This window comes from Xiphophorus couchianus, chromosome 15 (genome assembly GCF_001444195.1).
Source record: "Xiphophorus couchianus chromosome 15, X_couchianus-1.0, whole genome shotgun sequence".
NCBI lineage: Eukaryota > Metazoa > Chordata > Actinopteri > Cyprinodontiformes > Poeciliidae > Xiphophorus > Xiphophorus couchianus.
In genome coordinates, this window is record NC_040242.1 from 21334857 (window position 1) to 21354634 (window position 19778).

The 19778-nt window shown below is 39.2% G+C and overlaps 1 protein-coding gene and 1 long non-coding RNA gene across 2 annotated transcripts in view; one reads left to right on the top strand and one right to left on the bottom strand.

Moving 5' to 3' along the window:
- The window catches only part of opn5 (opsin 5), a 33690-nt gene extending 16664 nt beyond the window's left edge, over positions 1–17026 (top strand). The window contains exons 3-7 of the mRNA XM_028040662.1: positions 37–156; positions 10741–10911; positions 13715–14049; positions 14972–15213; positions 16779–17026. Coding sequence (XP_027896463.1) covers positions 37–156; positions 10741–10911; positions 13715–14049; positions 14972–15213; positions 16779–16845 — 935 coding nt within the window. The 3' untranslated portion in view covers positions 16846–17026. The remainder of the gene's footprint in view (positions 1–36; positions 157–10740; positions 10912–13714; positions 14050–14971; positions 15214–16778) is intronic.
- LOC114158798 (uncharacterized) lies at positions 1790–2283 on the bottom strand. Its single transcript, XR_003598477.1, has 2 exons — positions 2055–2283; positions 1790–1851 (listed from the first exon to the last, which is right to left on the bottom strand). It is a non-coding gene; the product is annotated as an uncharacterized LOC114158798 (long non-coding RNA).
- Positions 17027–19778: the final 2752 nt, after the last annotated feature.

Here is a 19778-nt window from a genome sequence, read left to right on the forward strand (position 1 = left end):
CACCTAACAGTAAAGCTTTCTTTCTCTCTTTGACAGGAATCCTGTCTGCAACAGGAAATGGCTACGTCATGTATATGACCATCAAACGCAAGACCAAGCTGAAGCCTCCTGAACTCATGATCGTTAACCTTGCCATTTTTGATTTTGGCATATCAGGTAAGGAGAAACATCTGATACATGTGTCTGGTCCATGTTAACACTGAGAGTTGATGAATGGATGGTTTTGAAAAGTTATTGCATGTTTAGACATTCGCTACAACTTATACAGGTGATTTAAAATGTCTACACAGCTTTTTTAAACTGCCTTATCAAAGTTGGGGCTTCCATCCTTTGGTCTGACCTTCAACTGACCTTCATGCTTTCAAGCCCTCAATTTTTTTTAAAGGAGAGTGGGCCAAATTTTCCCAGTGGCAAAGTAAAAGTGTTGGTCGCTGTAAACAACTGATGCTGTCCTGCAGAACCTGTTATTAGGTTTAGGGGGTGATAACCTGTTGAAATGGGCCAAGTTGGTTTAGCAAAAAAGAAGAAATCTGTAAGGGAGGAAGATATTTTTGCCAATTCCAGAAAGCATTTCTTGGAGAAAAACCAACATGCTTGTGTTGCCAAAACATCCAATAACACATATTGCATCTCCCGGCTTCCATAGTGTGCAGCTGATGAGCTGAGTGGAGACAGCTATCAGCTATGCACAATCATTTGCTGCACACAGGAAACAGAGTGGAGACATAGGAGCTCTAGAAAAATGGACATTTCAGTCATAGGTAGAAAAGCCAAGCTTACGGCTTAAAGCAACAAGGAAAATCAGACTGTACACCCAACAATAGACCGTGGGTTTAAAATGAATCTTAGAAAAACTGAAATATTCAAGTAAAAAAAAAAACTTACAATAAAAAGTTTAATAGAAAAGATAAATGCAAATTTATACTCAGTTAAAATGACATCAAAACAAGCAGCAAAGAAGAAGAAACAAGTTCAGATTTGTATCTTTATGAGATGCAGTGCGGTGACTGGATCACTCTCTTAATGATGAATTAATAACTATAAGACATCAATTTAAGAACACTGCCTTTGAAAGAACAGAATGTTTAATGGGCTATGATAATTTTTTACATCTGTAATTAAGTTCGACCTCTCTGTTGTAGATAAAAGGGATTAAACACTTTATTTCTTTACAAAGTCCTACTGACTTCATGTGTTTCAAATCCTCCCATGAGCCAGAGAGCCTCTGGAGAGCCCTGACCCGGCCCGGCCTGCTCTGTGAAGTTCACAACATCATCCAGTACTGGTTCACTTCCTGTCACAAGCCCCGCTGAAAAGTTCTGGATCTGAAAGAAGTTCTGATCCAGCTTCCACTGACAGACATTTAGGGAGCAGAGAGCAGGGTGCACTGGGATACCACAAGGCCTTAGCTTTGATTTTCTGTTGATTTCTCCAGCAGATGGCCAGCTGTCGTGTTGTTTGCTTTAATTAAAACCCGTGCAAAGTAAGAGAACACAATGAGCCGTCTCCTTTCACTTATCAAAAACGGTACTGACTGACTTATAGTCAGGTGTGACTTGTGTAACAGATGTGGAAAGGAATAGTACTCTGCGTTGGGTTTTTTTTTATTTCCTATAAGACAGTGGAACACACTCAGCACCAGGTATGATAGACGATCACTGTCACAGTCCAGCAGCTCCGTTAGGCAGCCTCTGCCTTTTTTTATAGATTAACAACAAATGGACTAAAGAAAAGTAAAATCTTGCACAAATCAACATCAAACCACAAAATAAATCTGTGTATCCATTACATACCTATAAGACAGTGGAACACACTCAGCACCAGGTATGATAGACGATCACTGTCACAGTCCTGCGGCCCAACAAACACATTTTGGAGGGAAACTTTATACAAACTTAATAAACGTAACAAATTAACTTTAACCAACACCAAAGTTTGTTTTAAAAACACTTGCACAGTTAACCTTATATTTTTGCAGAACAAAAGCTGTGAAAACTATTTTTAACAACATAAACATTATTAAAAGCGAGAGGTAGCTTTAGCACGCGTCTTACCAGCAGCTCCGTTAGGCAGCCTCTGCCTGGCTGCTGCAGCTACGTCACTGAACATTGCTTTGTGCAACACTAATAACGTTTCCCCCAAAACAATATTTACATTAGGAACCAAAAATAAAAGCAGTCAAAACAGAAATAGCCATGTCAGCAGACATGTTAATTCGACAAAATAGAAATAAAAATGTTTTGGGAAGGTTCATAAAATAATAAATAAATAAAATTAACTCAGCTACACTTGCATATATTATTTTCCTCTTCACGATGCACTTTTTGACCGACACATTAACTTTTAATTCCTACCAACGGACATGAGTCAAGGAGTAATCATTACTGTCTGCAGCAGTGAGGAAAGATAAACGCAGAGCAGAAATGAGAGACGGCCGGAGCGGGAGGAACGAGTCCTCAGCTGGGTGCTTGAAGAACATGCGGCTGGAAAAATGCAACTTTGTACATTTTCCTCTTCATGACAAATTTTTTGATTGATGAGACTCGGGGTTAGGAAAACACAATGCTATTATAAAATCCACAACATCGTGGTGTGAGAAACATCCCCATACTCTGATGTGTCCATGATGTCTCAGCCGCCGTGCTTCACAGGGTTCTGTGGCTTGTGGTGTTTGGGGTTCATGTGACAAACCACTTCTGACCTCAGGAGTATCAATGGTTGGGAAAATAGCACAATCACAAGCTTAAAAAGGGACACAATGTTTTGCTATTAACTGTCATCACTATGACTGCTAGGTAACATAAGGCACATGGGTGTCAGATTGAACCTGTCAGTGAACATTTTCAATTTAAAAAAAAAATCACATGGAAGTGGTGTGTAGGTTAGCTGTGCTAGCTTCACTTTGGCAACCTTAACATGAACATGTGCTGCAGAATTTGGTGTGTTTCGGTTCAGTTAACACAAAAATAAGGCGACCCACATACCAACTCTTTGAGAGCTCGTCAGTAGAGAGGTTTAAATTAGCTAACTAAACTGCTGTGATCAAGCGATCATTTATTAATAATTGCAAAATAAACATCAAGCCTGAAAACGTAATACTGTAACAGACCGAATGTTTTCCGTCCCGTTTTTATTACAGTTGTTCAATCATCAAAAAGTTGATTTTCTTTTTCACCCATTATGTGCGTTGCTTAATATAGAATGCAACTTAAAATTACAGAAGGACCTCAATACTAGCAAATGGGGAAACATTCATAATTGCAGAAATAGATTGCTTTATTTGAACGGCTTACAAAGAGCTGAAGAAAGAAAACACCATGCACAGCCTGACCAAATTGTATGCAATTTGTGTCTATTAAGCCAAAATGATTCAAACATAACATAGAAAAACACAGACATTATTCATGTCTCTTTTTCAATATGAAGTAACGATGCTGCTTGTGCAAACCTGCTTCATGCGTCATCGCTGTCTGTGTCGCTTCAGTTGGAATTGAGCTCAAATTGAATTGCTTTATCTCAATCATTTCTTTATGCTCATGAATGAAACATTTCGTCCCCCAAGGCCAAACTTAAACATTTGCGTAATGGTGCAGCAGTGGACTGTGGATGTAATCAGTGAGAACAGCTGGTCTAATCTGCTGCTGCTTATAGGACAAAAATGGAGATGAATGGAGTCTGCAGCAGAAAGAAAGTCAAATATAACCAGGATGTGCAAAACGACTTCACCCATCATGACTGTCGCAGGGAGATAGATTGATGTCATTAGGCAGCTCGGCAACTGACAGCGGCCACCGGGGGCAGAAAGTGTTTCTGTTTGTCTTTTTCATCTCAGTTTTGTAAAGGCAGCTCAGCTGGAGGGAACTGCTGTCCTTTTTGCCCCAGACATGTTCACTGCAGCACTGAAATAAACGGATTACAATCTATTGAGTGACCACACAGGAGAAGTTTCCACCGACTCAGGAATTCCTTAACTGATAGAATTACACACAAATGTCTGAAGGGAGAAACAATACGGCAGGGTGATATTTTATGCAACAGAATTGATAGGTAAATCGAAATCAGTTCTCGCAGTCTGTCTTATAAATATTTTTGAAATTCTTGTGTCGTCGGGTAAAAAAGGCGTTTTGAACTCTGCAGGTGAGAGCTGACACTCTGACGTGTCTGTTTGCTCTCATTTTGTGAAACAAAGGAACTTCAATACGGCTGAAAAACCACCTCATCCCAGCACCGAAACATTTGATCAAAAAACTTCTTTTTTTTAAAAAAAAATTGCAATGTTTCCATTTAGCAAATTGGTTTTCATAATTCCAGCCTGTGTAATTTTATGATTGGTAGAAATGCAACTAATGAGAGTTAGGTATTAAAAAAAATAACTTGAAATGTTAGCTTTATGTAGTTCACCGTCATCAGTATGTTAATGTCTGAAAGCACAGAGCTCTTCCTGGTTATCATAAAGATAATGCAGAATGCATAAACTACATTAACATTAAACATTGTTTTGTTGCATGTTAACTCAAAATAAAGCAATGCTTAAAGCAAATCTAAGAAAATAAATGCATATTTTGTAGTTGACGTAGGCTTATGCTATGAATGTACAGGATTATCCGGATGACATGCAGGCTGGATCACTACCATTCTGAATACGCTCCATTATTGGAATTAAGTTTTGCTCTTTGGATACTTGAAGTATTATGTAGAAACGTTAGCTGCAATGGAAAAAGAAGAGAGAAACGGTTCTTACTGAAAATTCTGGTGGCTGTACGCTCACTAGAGCGACACTGATTGTGCAACAAGTTTTTATCAACAAGTAATTTTGTTAAAAATTTTAACCTGAGCAATTTTAACTGTAATTTCCAATAGTTACCTGTTTACTCCGTTCAGTGACAAGAGGTTTTTTTAGTAGCTCTTCTACTAGCAGCTAGTTTGAGTTTTTTAAAGGAAGTGTTGATTTCTTCCTTTTAAACATACTTGGACAAGTATGTGAATTGTAGTTAAAGTCAGTAAATTATTCCAGGTGGTGAAAGGTTTTCTAGCCAAGCCCAGTCGATTGCATTGAATCTCTCCTCCTGAGTAAGCATGTGGCGACAGTGGACGGTGGATTTACTTAAGTCATTGCATTTGCAGCCATGCCTCACAGGTCAATGGTGGAAGGGTAAGCCTCCATTTTAACAGGAAAACATGGCAGGAAAAAGACCGTTAATGTCAGCAATAACTACAGATAATACATGAAGGTAGAGTAGGAGGAGAAAGTAGGAAACTGGATAATGATAATTATCCAGTAGCCTAAGCCTATTAGCAGCTTACTTTAACTACAAACTTTACTAAAAAGGAATATTTTAAGCCTATTCTTAAAAGTAGACAGGGTGTCTGCTGGGAGCTAATAACTAAAGTATCTGCCTCCAATTCTACTTTTAGAAACTCTACTGGTAAACCTGGAGCCTGGGAGTAAAGAACTGAGTTGGGGAATTTATGGAAGAATAAGATCTCTACTATATGATGGGGCTTGAAAATTAATGGCTTTGTATGTAAGGAATTTTAAATAGTGTTCTGGATTTAACAGGGAGTGTTACGTCCACCAGGCTCGTTTGGTGGGGTAACATTAAAGGAGACCACACAAGGATTTTCTGATTAAATGAAAATTGAATTTATTAAATTATACTAAAGAAATAAAGCCTGAAAAGGGAATACCTGAAATGAGAAACCAAAATAAATCAATGCAAAACCCATAACCAACCAGAAATAGGCAAATGCAAAACAAACCTAACAAAACCCAACCATAAGATACAAACCAAACCAAATGAGGTTCTGAGGAGGGAGAAGGAAAAAGTCCTCTCATCTGCTGCCTGCATGGCAGCTTTTAAAGCAGCAGAGTACCAATCAGGGCAAAACATAACACCTGCAGAAGGCCTGTCTCCAGAACCCTGCAAGGAAAAAGGGCAGAGACCCACTGCAGCCATAACAGGGAGCCAAACAAGAGAAGCTAAAACTGGAGAAATATGCTCTCTCCTTCCACAATGAGGGAACACAAAACTCTGAAAATCTACATTTTTATTCAGTAACAAATGTAGTTTGCAGTGTAAATGAATATTATACGCAAGCCAGCAGGCTCAAGTGAAAATACAGGTCTGAGTACAAAACAATAGGCCTCTTTTACTGTTGAGCAAGAATCGATTATTAATTTCCACCTGTTTGTAATGCAGTAGTTGCATAAACTCCTTTCCATTTCCATTCTCAACGCAGCCCTGATCTTCATCCTCTGCAAGAAATAACTATGTATTTATACAAAGTGAAGACCATCACTAAATCACCCACCTTAGCTAAATTTTTACCTGCCCATAACCTTTCAGCTGATTGACACTCAAAAAAATGAGCAATCCCTTTAAGAGCTGTTCAGACAAAGCAGTGACAGCAGACTCCATAAGACGGCAGGTAAACCAATCCCTGCCCGGCTGGTAGAGCCAGAGGTTTCTCTGTAATCTAGTATTTGTACAGTAAACGCTGTTAAGCCTCTGGACATGAGCGGGCGTGTGCATGGGTGTGTCTGAGTGTGTGTTGTTAAAAGAAGATGACCTTTCAAAGCATAATTAATGCCCTTGTTTGGACTATTATCCTTATGGGGACCAGAGCAGCACATCATTTCTAAAGCTCTTGTATGGGGCAACGTCAACGTCATGGTAGTGTTAGGGGGCACACAAAGCCTGCAATGTCTTCAAAATATTTTATGGTGCAGTCTTGTATTTGTGTGTCTGAATACTGACCGCCTCAGTTTTCAGTAATTTCAAGAAAACATTTGGCTCATCATGTCTGCAGTTTTGCCCTGTGGACAATTGGATGTTGTTTTTTTTTTTTTGCTTTATTTTGCTTGAAGTTCAGTGAACCACATGGCTGCTGCTCAGTCCCACTCTTCAGGAACTTTTAGGGTGGGGAATCAACTCGGGCTTTGTGCTGATTTTATTAACTCTGGTTTCATGGAAGAAGGCTTCCTCCCTGTAAATGGAGTGAGAAAAAAACACCAGTAATACCAGTAAACTTCCCAACAATAAAGTCTTCGGTAGTGTCACTCACCTGTGCTCTCCAGGATTACAGTTCACAATAGATACAGATAAAACTGTTTTTTTTTACCGTTTTAGACGATTTGCTTGCAGCATGAACATCTGGTTACGTGCAACTAATCAACTTCGCCATGCTACCGTAGCTTGCCAAGTCACATTAGTCGCTTGATTTTCCCATCATCTATTTTTACGTCATTCTTTCATAGAGCTTGAGGGCAACTCTCTTTTTTTGTGTGTGTACGGGGGGGTGGGCGTGTGTGTCTTCCTTTCTTTTTTTACAACATACCTTTTGTGCTGTGCTTCTAGCTGCTTCCTAGAAGAACTCTGATTAGTTGCCACAGGAATTGTCACATGCATTTCCACTTTTCAGTTCTGCGAATCGAAGTTCTGGGAAACAAGTAAATGGCTTTCTGTTAGTGTTCTAAAAGGCATGGAGAAGAAATTTTGTGCCTGTTCATGTTGTGCCTTTGACTTAGTCAAAAGCAACAATGGTGCTGAAAAACAACAACTAGGCCATAAAGTTTGCCATTTGTTCATGCGTCGTGTTTCACTTACTCTAGGATGGTTTTTAGTTTCTGCTTCTGTTCTTACTTTTAGTATAAGAAGAATAAACTTCACTGGTTGAGATTATTTTAACTCAACACTGAAGTGCTTGTTTAAGTGTTGAACATGTCCATACATTTCTCAGTAAATGCAGTTCTGATGTCCCAGTGAGAACTTTTGGGCCCAATCAGGAAATCCTCAGAAGATTTACGATGGAGGAGTTAGACTTGTGCAAAAGTCAACGACTTATTGTTGAGAGATTCTGTTTTCTGCAGAAGTTTTGGGGAAGCCAATGAAACACTGGAAGACTAAGGCTACACTGACACAGCAGTCAAATGCGACTCAAATCGGCTTTTTTCTGTTTGTTTTCTCATATTCATCCTTTATGCGACTTTTACGCCAGTCTGATTGGCCCAATTCCGATCATTTCACCTCCCAAAAATCTGACTTGAGCCACTTCTATATGTGGTACCAAATCATATACATACAGTATTTGATAGTTTTCAAGGCATCTGCAGTCTGATGTTTACGTCACGGATGTAAGACATGGGTCATAATTCTGCACCAGAAGAAGTCAGACACAGCAAATCCAGACGTAGAAGATGGCTGAAAATTCTAATTTTGAACATATGAAAAGTCTGTCAGTGAAGCACATCACAATCCCACCACATCCAGACAGACTTCTCTCTACAGGAGTTACAGTCAGCGCTCCACCAAAGGCCATTGCTTTCAGCTTCCTTCATGTTGTTATGATTTGTGATGACAAAGTCGGCTCTCATTACTGAATAACTTTAAAACTGATCCATTGACGGCTCTGTCCATTATTACTGTCCTAAAAATTTGTATACCAGTTACACATACATGTAAGTCTGACTGACTGGCTATACTGTATTAGTCGAATGAACGACCACACACAGAAAAAAAAAAAAATCTGATTTCAGCAAAAAGTGGGAACTGAACACGACGTGTGAATGAAAGACCAAAATGAAACTCTTACCACACAGACCATGTTGGAGGGAGAACTCACACTGGAATAACCCCTGACCCCAACCCACTGGACGTAAGGAAGGCTTGGTGGTTGTAATATTGTAGCTTTTGTTTTTAAGGATTTGCAGCTGGAAGGCAAATATAGTTGAAGGATGGATGGTTAGAAAAAAAATCGGAAACATTACTGATAAGAACCTGAAGCTGAAATGATGTTGAACTTTTTTAGACACCAAACATCTGAGGGAAACTCCGCTGGATTCAGACAGGAATGATATTGAAATCTCATTTTTATTATGTATCCCTACATTATCTATTATCTACATTAATGACCATAATTTATGGACTTTTTTGTTTTGATTGCGTAGTATGTTTACACTGCTGGTGTGAATTTCATTTCAAGAGCCTGAAAACCTTTTCTATATCTAATCTGACTTGCCGGCGTCGGTGCTTCTGTTCTGGTCATAATATGACCTGATGCTGGACAAGTAACGAGTTCTGATCTGAATAGGCTGCTCAGATCTTCATGGCTTCACTGATTCCTTTCCTGATGAAATTCTCTGCGGGGTAACGACTCCGAGCCAACAGAACGGGCCACGTATGCAAATTGGCTGAGAATCTCAGATTTGTAATGTCACAGAATAACATCATGCAGGTTCAGTACATCCAGCGCCTTACTGTTGTTGTTCACTATGAAGAGTGGTACATCGCTGTTGACTAAATTTACTGCAACAAAGAAATGTTTTGAATGTTTATGTAATTCCTACAGTATTGCTTTTTGCCTAAAGAAAATCTTCTATCATTGTTGGTTTCTCCCTCGACATCCAGTTGTCCTTGAACAGGCGACATATAACTGTTGGTGATGAATTGGAGAAACAATTTATCAAATGCCTAGCATGAAAAGAGAAGTCCGGGCTGATTCTAACAGGAGCTGATTCATGATGAAACTGAAATATGCAGCCGAAGGATGTCCAGTAACACGGGAGAAACTCAATATGGATTTTTAAGATGACAACCTCAAATGATTTTCTCCAATAAAGGTGAAAATTCAAAAGCTGAAGGGTTTTTATCGACCCAAGCTTAAAAATCCAGTCTAGGAACTATTAAATCAGAAATATTTTAAGGCCAGTGTTTCGTTTAGAAATACAAAATGGGGTTTGTAAATCCAGAATAGATGTATGTAAAATGTTGTTGACCTTTTCCCTCTCTCCTCTTTTCAATGTTTTAACATTTCCAGGCTAATAGTTATTGCTCTTAATGTTTTGCCTGGTGAAATAAAGGCTAAACTAACAAAACTAGAACTTTCTTGGTTCTGAAGAATGCCCAGAATTAAAGTTTAAAGTACACTTTATTGTCCTCTTCCCATCTTGCCTTGGTTGCTAAGTTCTAGACAAGTTTTACCAAACAGCATACTAAAGAAAACAACAACTTACTGAGTTAAAGTTGGCAAAACAAACAAAAATGGTTCAAATTACAGGATGGGGAACCAGGACAGGTAAACACAAACTCACACTTTTGGGATTTTTTAAAGTGACCTGTTGTTCCATGTTTCTGGGCAGTGGATAGAAAGTTAGAGTGCCAGAAAAAAAAAATCACACACACACACACGCATACATGAGAATCATGTGAAAAGGCTTCAAGTCCTTAATTCCACTGAGAGATTTTGTCAAATAAATCATTTTGGCTGTGTTGCACCACTCATCCAGAGGAATAACATTTTTGGTGTGGAAAACCAAACCAGCTTTCTCCCATATTTTCCAGAGATTTCACTGCATCTTTGGGATATAATAGTAAAACGTCCTACTTAAAGCAAGTAGGATGCCTGCTACTAGTTTTAGTACGAACATTCTGATATATAAATACATATACTGTATATATATATGTGTGTGTGTGTTTATTTTTTTTATGTATTGTTAAGGTGCTTCATACTTTCAACTTTTTTACCCAATGATTAAAAAACACAAATAAAGATGTATAAAACTGTTCACTGTAATTTTGTGACACTCAGAATGCCCCTTCCCGTTATTACCATTAAATTAAAAGTCTAGTTTTTTCACTTCTTTTTTTTTTTTCTGGACCCTTCCTCTTCCCGTCCCACCCGTCATTGTTCTCTTACTTTTATTTCACCTTTATTTCCTTTTCTTCTACTTTCCTCCCCCAGTGACAGGAAAGCCGTTTTTTGTGGTGTCCAGTTTCTCCCACCGCTGGCTGTTCGGCTGGGAGGGCTGTCAGTTCTACGGCTGGGCAGGTTTCTTCTTTGGCTGCGGGAGCCTCATCACCATGACAGTGGTGAGCCTGGACCGCTACCTGAAGATCTGCCACCTCCGATACGGTGAGTCCGCTAACAGTAGCTAGCAGCAGCTAACAGTAGCTAGCAGCAGCTAGTACTTTCTGGCAGCACAGAAAAAAAAAGCCATGGGAGGAGTAATTATCCATCTGGTATTTTGCTTAGCAACAGATGACAAAGTCTTCATTTCCAGTCCTCGAGTGTCAATGTTTTCCTGGTTCAACTCACTGAATCAAACGGCACTAGCTTCTCCAGTCTTGCTAGTGAGCTGATCATTTAGCTCAGGTGTGTTGAAGCACCTAGCAGGAAACCAGCCCTTGAGGACTGTAGCGCCCTCAAGTGGTCATTACAGTCAAATTAATCAGGATATATGGCAGGAAATAAAATCAACGTCAATAGGAGACGTTGATTTTATAGCAGAAGTAGCATACACTGTCCGAACGTAATTAAAGTTTCACACCGTGGTCCCAGAACACATGCGGTTTTCAGCATATAACATGTGACATGCACTCCAAAGACATGACAGGGCCTTGATGTCCTGCAAAATCCCCTTGAAGTTCTTGCATTTACTCAATGCAACATGTGTTTGTCAATGTGACAGCATACAAAGAAAGATAGGAAATCATGTGAAAGCAGATTCACCCTCCTGGATTTACACTACAAGCGGCTCCGCTGCACTGCAAACCCTACAAGTAATCCAAGAAGAATGTGTGTGAAATGAAAGATCTTACGATCAAGTCAGTGATAGGCCTGTCGCGATAAACGATAAATCAATTAATCGTAGGATAAATTAAAACTATCGACGTCATTTCAATTATCGGCATTATCGTCTCTTCTGGCCTTTTTCTCTTTCTGTTGATGACACTGAATGAAAAAAGGCTCAACTCCGGTGCTCTCCACTGACCCTCCTTCCTCATTTCCTTAGTTTAATTCCCAGCACACACGACACGATCTTAGAGCTGTCAGCCGATTGTCGCTCATTTTCAAACCCTGACAGATCACACATTAGCCGACAGAAATCCTAGGTATAACTGTTCGATCGGGTTCCTTCCTGCCCTGTGGTGTCCAGCAATGGGCACAAAATAATGGCTACAAGTCCAGTGAACTAATTTTAAAACCAGCATTAATCAATGCTTTACTACAATCTACCTGCAATGCATGTGGCTAGTGTCAGTCCTGACTGAATGAAAATCATTATAACCTATTTACGTCACGTTAACGAAGAACAGCTGAAAAGTTACCGGGTTTATCAACTGCGGTAGCAATTTCGCTCCAACTCCTCCTCTTGTCATTTCTATATTCTTTGCATGTTGAATAAACATTAATGTTGTTTCCATGTCCGCTGGACTTCGGGTTGCGCCGTGTCAGCTGTTTGGGATTCCCGACGTAATTTCCCCTCAGAAAAGAAGGAGGAGAATCCGCCCTTTCTGATTGGCTGCCTGTCACATCCAACAGGCTGCGTTAAGCGCCCAGTGGGGAAAAAACCCCTGATTTAGATCAGAGCGGCAACGAGGATCTACAGTAACACACCACACAATCTTAGAAAGACCAACGTTTTAAGATTGTTGTAAGGGGAAAAATAGGAGCAAAAAATCATGTAGTGTGAAATATTGCATCAGGTAGTCGATGTGCCCATTTTCTCTATTCAAATCTAATTATTACTGAAGGGCAACATAATATACAGACTTCATAATCTGCAGTCTTTTGGTTGAATGCAGTATTTATTTACACTTTGGCTTTATGTTGTTTAGGTTTTATCAAGTACATTTTTTGTTAATGGAGACTGAGAATCCATTTTGTTTTTGGTTGTTTTGTTTATTTTGTTTATCAGCTCCAGTGTTAAATATTCTTTTGAAAATAAAGTGTATCTATCTTTGGCAGGAAATCGCATGCATTATTACGTCATTTACATTAAATCAGTGTAAAAAGGTCTTCAGACAATATTATCGTTTATCGCAATAATTTTTTGAGACAATTAATCGCTCAGCAAAATTTGCTATCGTGACAGGCCTAGTCAGTGATAAAAAAAAAGTTGACTGGTGTCTTAGAAAATACTGCAGTTCTCAACTTACAAAGTTTATATTTTGCCCACCAATACTCTCCTCACTTTGTCTGCAAGGACCTACAGGATAATTCAACTTAACAGGTTTCAAAATTAAATCCACGTATTTTGTGTGTATGCACAAATGATATTTGCTGAATACACCCATATTTTCTTTAATATAGCCAGTATTGCAAACAAATTAGTATGTCTTGGTGAATTATTTTGGTGTTTGTGCATTTTCCTGCCAGAGCGCCGTGATCTTTGAAGATTTTGGCGCCCGGCAAAAATAGGACCGGTTCTAATTTTGACGGATGTTGATGCGGCGGTGTGGAGGTAGTGTAAACATCCTCATTGACTGAAATGGGTGGTGTATTTACTGTGGAGAACACATCTTGGCGAAGTGGAGATGCAAACAGTGTATTGGGGGTTAGTCTGGGATTAATGACAGAAAATGACTTTAGTGTCCAACAAGTGGCTGGTCTTTACCAGCAGATGTCGGGGGAGTGGAGAGATATAAATGGGCGAGTCTGCATCCTGTTAAGGTTTATCTCTTTGTTTTAAAGTTTCTGAGTTTAAAGCGAATGCAGGTCTAAATATATATTTTGCCAAATGGTGACTGAATTAAAGTGAAACATGAACTGTGCTGCTCACTCCAACAGTGTCAAAGCTTGTCTCTTTTTTAGAATTAAAAGAAATATGTTTGTAATTTTTATGACACTTATAGACGGGTTTGGAGGGAATTGTAGGTTTGTTTGTGTTAAACGTTTTTTCTAACGTAGATTATATGTTTCTTATTTATCTTAGGCACGTGGTTAAAACGCCACCACACCTTCATCTGCTTGGCCTTTGTCTGGGTGTATGTGGCCTTCTGGGCCACCATGCCGCTGGTTGGCTGGGGCCACTACGCCCCGGAGCCGTTTGGGACCTCGTGCACCCTGGACTGGTGGCTCGCTCAAGCCTCTGTGTCGGGCCAAAGCTTCGTGTTGGCCATGCTCTTCTTCTGCTTCATCCTCCCAGCAGGCATCATCGTCTTCTCCTACATCATGATCATTTTTAAAGTGAAGTCGTCGTCGAAGGAAATCTCACACTACGATGCCCGCATACGAAACAACCACAACCTGGAGATGAAACTCACAAAGGTCAGTTAGGTCTGAGGTTATTATAGTTAACTAAAAAAAAACAAAATACACATTGAAGTTACAAAAAACGTTTTTGTTAACTGAAATGAATAAAAACAATCAATCGGGGGAAAAGTATTGCTACGTGGAATAACATTGCTCATTTATAAAACTAACTAAAACACTGAAATGATAAATGTAATATCACTCGATTTTTGTGTTTATAGAATAGAATAGAATATACTTTATTGATTCCCAAGGGGAAACTGCTTATTTGTTGAAAGCTACTCCACCTTCGGTAAGAAATAAAATGTTTGTAAAACATATATATACCTAAGAGTGACAAGTCTTAGTTATATATATATATATATATATATATATATAATAAATGTATTATTAGCCTTTTGAACTGATGTTAAATAGATTTTTTCCCCCACATAAGCAGTTTTTGCCAGCTGTTGGTAAATCACAGCAGTCTGGTAGCTCGTATGCTAAGGCACAAAATGGCGACAGCAGAAGGTGGGAGAAAACATCAGGATCAGCTGCTGTTCAACAATAATTAAATACATTTTTTGAAAAAGGAATCTTTTGTTGAATACTAATTACACAATCAATGTATATATCAGCACAATACTTTGACCATTTTGAATTCTGTACCTGCAGATTTAGCAAAGGTAAACTAATAGAAATGACCAAAAGCATTCTAAAACTAATTAAAACTGAGTGAATTAGACAAACAAAAAGTCACATCGAAATAAAACTAAACCATAATGAGAAACCCTAAACTATTCCAACCCTGGTTACATCAAAAGGAAATGTGTGAATATTACCAAGAAAACTGGGATTACAAGAACAAAGCAGGATGAAAAAACTTTCAGAATTGCTCTTGCTTAAAAAAAACAAACTTAAAAACCTCGGAATATTGTTTTCTTCTCTCTCCTAGGTGGCGATGCTGATCTGCACGGGCTTCTTGATCGCCTGGATTCCGTACGCCGTGGTCTCTGTGGTGTCGGCGTTCGGCGAGCCGGACTCCGTCCCCATCCCCGTGTCCGTCATTCCCACGTTGCTCGCCAAGTCGTCAGCGATGTACAATCCAATCATCTACCAGCTGGTGGATCTGAAAAACTCCTGCGCCAACTGCTGCATCAAGGTCGCGAAGAAACGGAATCATTTTAGGAAGTCGAGGTAAAACAAGTTTCTTACTGTGTGGTGCTGATCTGGATCTGTTGGTTTTCACTTCCTTGATACCGTAGAGCCTCTTAAAAAGCATTTAGGGTTGTATTATTATTATTTTTCTTACTTTGAAACAGTTTCTTCTTATAGAAGATGGATTTTATTCCCATTATCGTAATAAATAGACAGTCAGCTCTGCTATCTGCACTAATTTTTCTTCTAAGAAAACGATTTTCAAGTTTTATCTTTCAGTGTTCCATTCACAATTTCAAAGGTTGCAAGTCGTTCCTAAAACTCCCAGGAACACTTCACAATTGTTGTCAGCTTAAAAAAATAACTAAGATGCTGCTGAAAATATTGATAATGTAGAAGGAAATAGGAAATGCAGATCTTCACGTCTGTCTGCAGACTGTTGGCAGAATGTCCATCGGAAACTGGTGACCTTGACCTCGCGCTGGACGCCTTCCCTTCCTATTGCACAACAGCGCCAACTCTCAGTGTTCCTCCACTTTTTCACACGACCAAAATTAGAGCTGATTGGATTTCATCTCTTCCCAATATTTAATGCTGTTCTTTGTTGATGAAAATGTGATTTTCATCCTGGTGATTGTCTTTCTATCAGTGTTTTCTTGGTTGTATTTAATTTTATTTCTACCAAATGAACACAATCATACGTTTTGGTAGTTTTACTTTTACATTATTTTTAAAAGCATTATTAACTTAATGAATACAATCCCCTCATGTATTTGACAGTAAAGTCTTTATGCAGGCACTATCCTGCAATATCAAGCAGATGCAGCTTTAATTGCCTGTTTACATTGATTTAATTTCCAAACTGCATATTAGTGTAAGCTGGTTGTTAGCTTTGCCCTGAATACACATTGCAAAGTTCCCATGGAATCCCCATAAAATATATCTTTTTTATATACAGCTCTGTAAAAAATGAAGAGCCCGCTGAACTGAAAACCTCCTGGTTCTTCCACCAAATATTGATTTCTGAAATCTTCCTGAGTTCAAACATTTGTTGTTTCTAAATGAATATCAACTTGTTTTCTTTTCATTATTTGAGGTCTGAAAGCACAGCAGCTTTACTAAATGCAAACTTTTTGTTTGGAATTTCAGAGACATGTCAGTAATTCATAGAATAAAATATCAATGTTCATTTTACTAAAACAAATATCTAGACAAAGTAAAATCAGCGAAACTGCTCATTTTAAGTGGTCTCTTCATTTTTTCCAGAGCTGTAAATATGAACTTTATTAGAAATGGCTTTGAGTTTATTTCCAATGTAACTGATGGAGAGATGAGGAAAGAGAATAGAAATAGAAGAAAGTGGAGGAAAGATTTAAAGAGAAAGAAGCATAGAGAGAAGACAAGGCAACATGGCAGAAGTCTGCTCCTAAACCTGAAGAAAGAGAGAAAGAGAAACCATAGCAACACACAACATATGCATGCATAATAATAACAACAAATAAAACATCAATAAAAAAATACACTGTACAAAGTGTCTGACAAACACCTGCATCTAAACAATAATAATATTTTTGCTTGTTCCATTTTTCAACACGTTCCTTCAGGTTCTACACAATCTCCGGCTCAATAAAGGACAGCGGACCAGCCAAAGTCGCTCACATCGAGATGTAAAGCAAACTGTTGAGACTGCTGACTTTTCGTCTCTTCTACCGCGGACCTTTCGCCTTCACCATGCCCTCTGTCTGCCCAGCAGCTAACCAATCACATGCTGCCTGCCTGCCATGAGGTCATCACCTGCTCACCTTCGTTGCCGATTCCTGCGTGCTGCAGCTCCCTGCGTGCTGCAGCTCCCTGCGTGCTGCAGCTCCCTGCGTGCTGCAGCTCCCTGCGTGCTGCAGCTCCCTGCGTGCTGCAGCTCCCTGCGTGCTGCAGCTCCCTGCGTGCTGCAGCTCCCTGCGTGCTGCAGCTCCCTGCCTACACTGGATATCCACCTTTCTGGTAGCTTCCTACCTGCACATGATTCTATCTCTGTAGTGTACACTGGTTTTTAAGTACAGATAAAATGTTGTGTTGATTTTTCCATCTCCATTATTCAAGAGTTCTCAAAAAGACAAAAAAACCAAAAACTAATTGACTCAGGTTGGGGAACCGGCGAGGTTTCCAAGTCAAGACGGATCTTAAGCTATAATGTTTTTGTGTAAAATATGGTTACAATTCTCTAAATTTGGTTTGTTTGACATTTTTAGCTGAACTAGAAATTACAACTTAAAATAACAAAGCAAAAAAAAAAACAGATTCATGTTGATGTTTTCTGCCGTTTGTACAGGTTTTTGGTGTTTGTACTTTTACACTTGTGTTGTATATGAAAAACTATTTGTAAGTATCTGGATAAAACACTGGATGAGATTATCTCACCTGGTTAACGGCAGAGAGAGAGAGAGACGACTTTTAACTCTGTTGACTGAAAAGTCAAACCAGGAAAAGTTGAGCAATCATTATTTAGCAACATCAATCAAAAGTCAATAGTGTGAGGTATACAGTAGGTTTCCAAGGAAACACACACAGGATGGGTGCACTTTACTTTCCAAGCCATTCAGAATGCACTGATGCCAGATGTTGTAACAGTTTTACATCTGGTTGATTGTTGCAAAATTGAGTTCAATTAATTAAAAAAAACCAAAACATTAATTTCTACAAGTACCTACATTTCTAGAAATAGAGTTATAGTAAATTCAGAGATGACTAAAATATATTTATTTTTGCTATATCTTCTCTCTTTGTTTTGGTTACCACTGAAAATAAAAGTTGTTCCTTTCATTTCTTTAGCAATGTGTTCATTTCTGTGTTGGCACAAACAGTAAGTCATGCGTTTGGGTTGGTCTTTGTTGTAACTTTGCCTTTTTGGTAATGAATCTTAAACTGTTGGAAAACCTGTTTTTCCTCTGAAATAGTTTCACCTTTGTAATGTAAGAACATTTGTGCGTTGAGCACCAATGTTGGTTATGTTTGGATTTTTGCCAAAACCAAACAGTTTGTTCTGCTACTGACTCTTTGTATCTGTTACTAGACTGGATGGTGAACGAAGTATTTCCTGAAACTCTTTTCCGCTCACCGGTTTGATCACACACTGCTGTGGGATGGCGTCCTTTCCTCATTTGGCATTTATTGGTTCAACTTGAATAAAATTTTGTAACAAACGCCACTCTGTGAGGACAACGGCTGCCATCTTGGTTGACATATTGGACTAGAGCTGGTTAAAGGATCTCCATTTCTGATGATGTCAAACATCTTCTGGTGGAGGCAACGTGACGCAAAGTGACCAACATTGACAGTTTTGCTGATGAACCCACTGATGGTTTTTACTAAAAAATGTGTCACCATTTAAGTGGGGCTCGAACTAGCAACCCACCATGTACAGAATGAACTCCTGCCTCAGCCACTGTTGCTGCTGCATCCAAAACATTTCCGGCTTAACTTGTGACCACTTTGTGGAGGCTCCTTTCGGAGCTGCTGGTTAAGGTGGAGTCCAAAACTCAGGCAGATTTGGAGGCAGAGATGTAGCTTCAGAGAACACAACTAAGAAAATTAACTCTGGAGTTAAACAGAACAGACAGGAATTCAACAGACAGAAGACCATGAAGCAAACGTGACACTCGATAACAAACAACGTAAGCTAAAAGGGTAAACAGGAGAAGCCGGCAGAGAGAAACAGGAGAGGAGCTCGATTACTAAGATTGGAGACCAGGCAGGCAGACTGAGGGAAGGAGTAAAATGACAGGAAGCTGAGGAGAACGTAAACGAAAGCTAAGGTGAAACAGTGAGCTACAGGAAGGCTAGCATATAACAGAATAAGCTAATACATGACACCTAGACTGAGCATCAACCTCAGTGATGAACCGGCATCAACCTCACAACAGGTGTGTAAAAAACCAGTCAACTTTAGAAGCACTTTAGACACATCCTGGCTTTGATTTTTCCTTCCATTTTCTATTTGTTCTAGTCCACTATGGAGGAGAGTGTGGGGGCGATGGGGGCTTGAGCCCCTTTTATCCTTGATGCCCCTAGTGCCTTTTTAAGTGGTTTTTTTTTCAAAAATATTTTTTAATCTGTATATCAGAAGGCCTGTTTGTGCCCCTCACCAATAATATTTAGCAAAATATAATAATTTAGTAAAAATAAACTAGTCTGGCTGCCCTCAGTCTAATAATGACTCTCAGAGCCTCCATGTTGTTCAGACTCCGGGTCCATGGTGAGGAGGAGGAGGATCTGTTCCTCTAACCATCAAATTATGGGCAAGAATATTTTTCATACACTGGTTTGTGAATAAACACGTAGGTCTGATGCTGACGTTAGAAAAACTGTTTCTATTTATATTTTCATAATTGTCCTTGCAATAGCAGGACAAAACCCGCCTCACCACTAAACTCAGAAATGTTGCAGAGAAACTAACTTCATCATTCTGCTAAAGGCCCGGTTCACCACAGGCAGCTTGAGTCGGTCCACCGACAGATAGAAAGAATATTTGATTTATATCAGACATCCTGATATAAGACACGGTACCGACTGTCACCGCAAGTCGCAACGCAGCTCAAAGCTTCAGTACC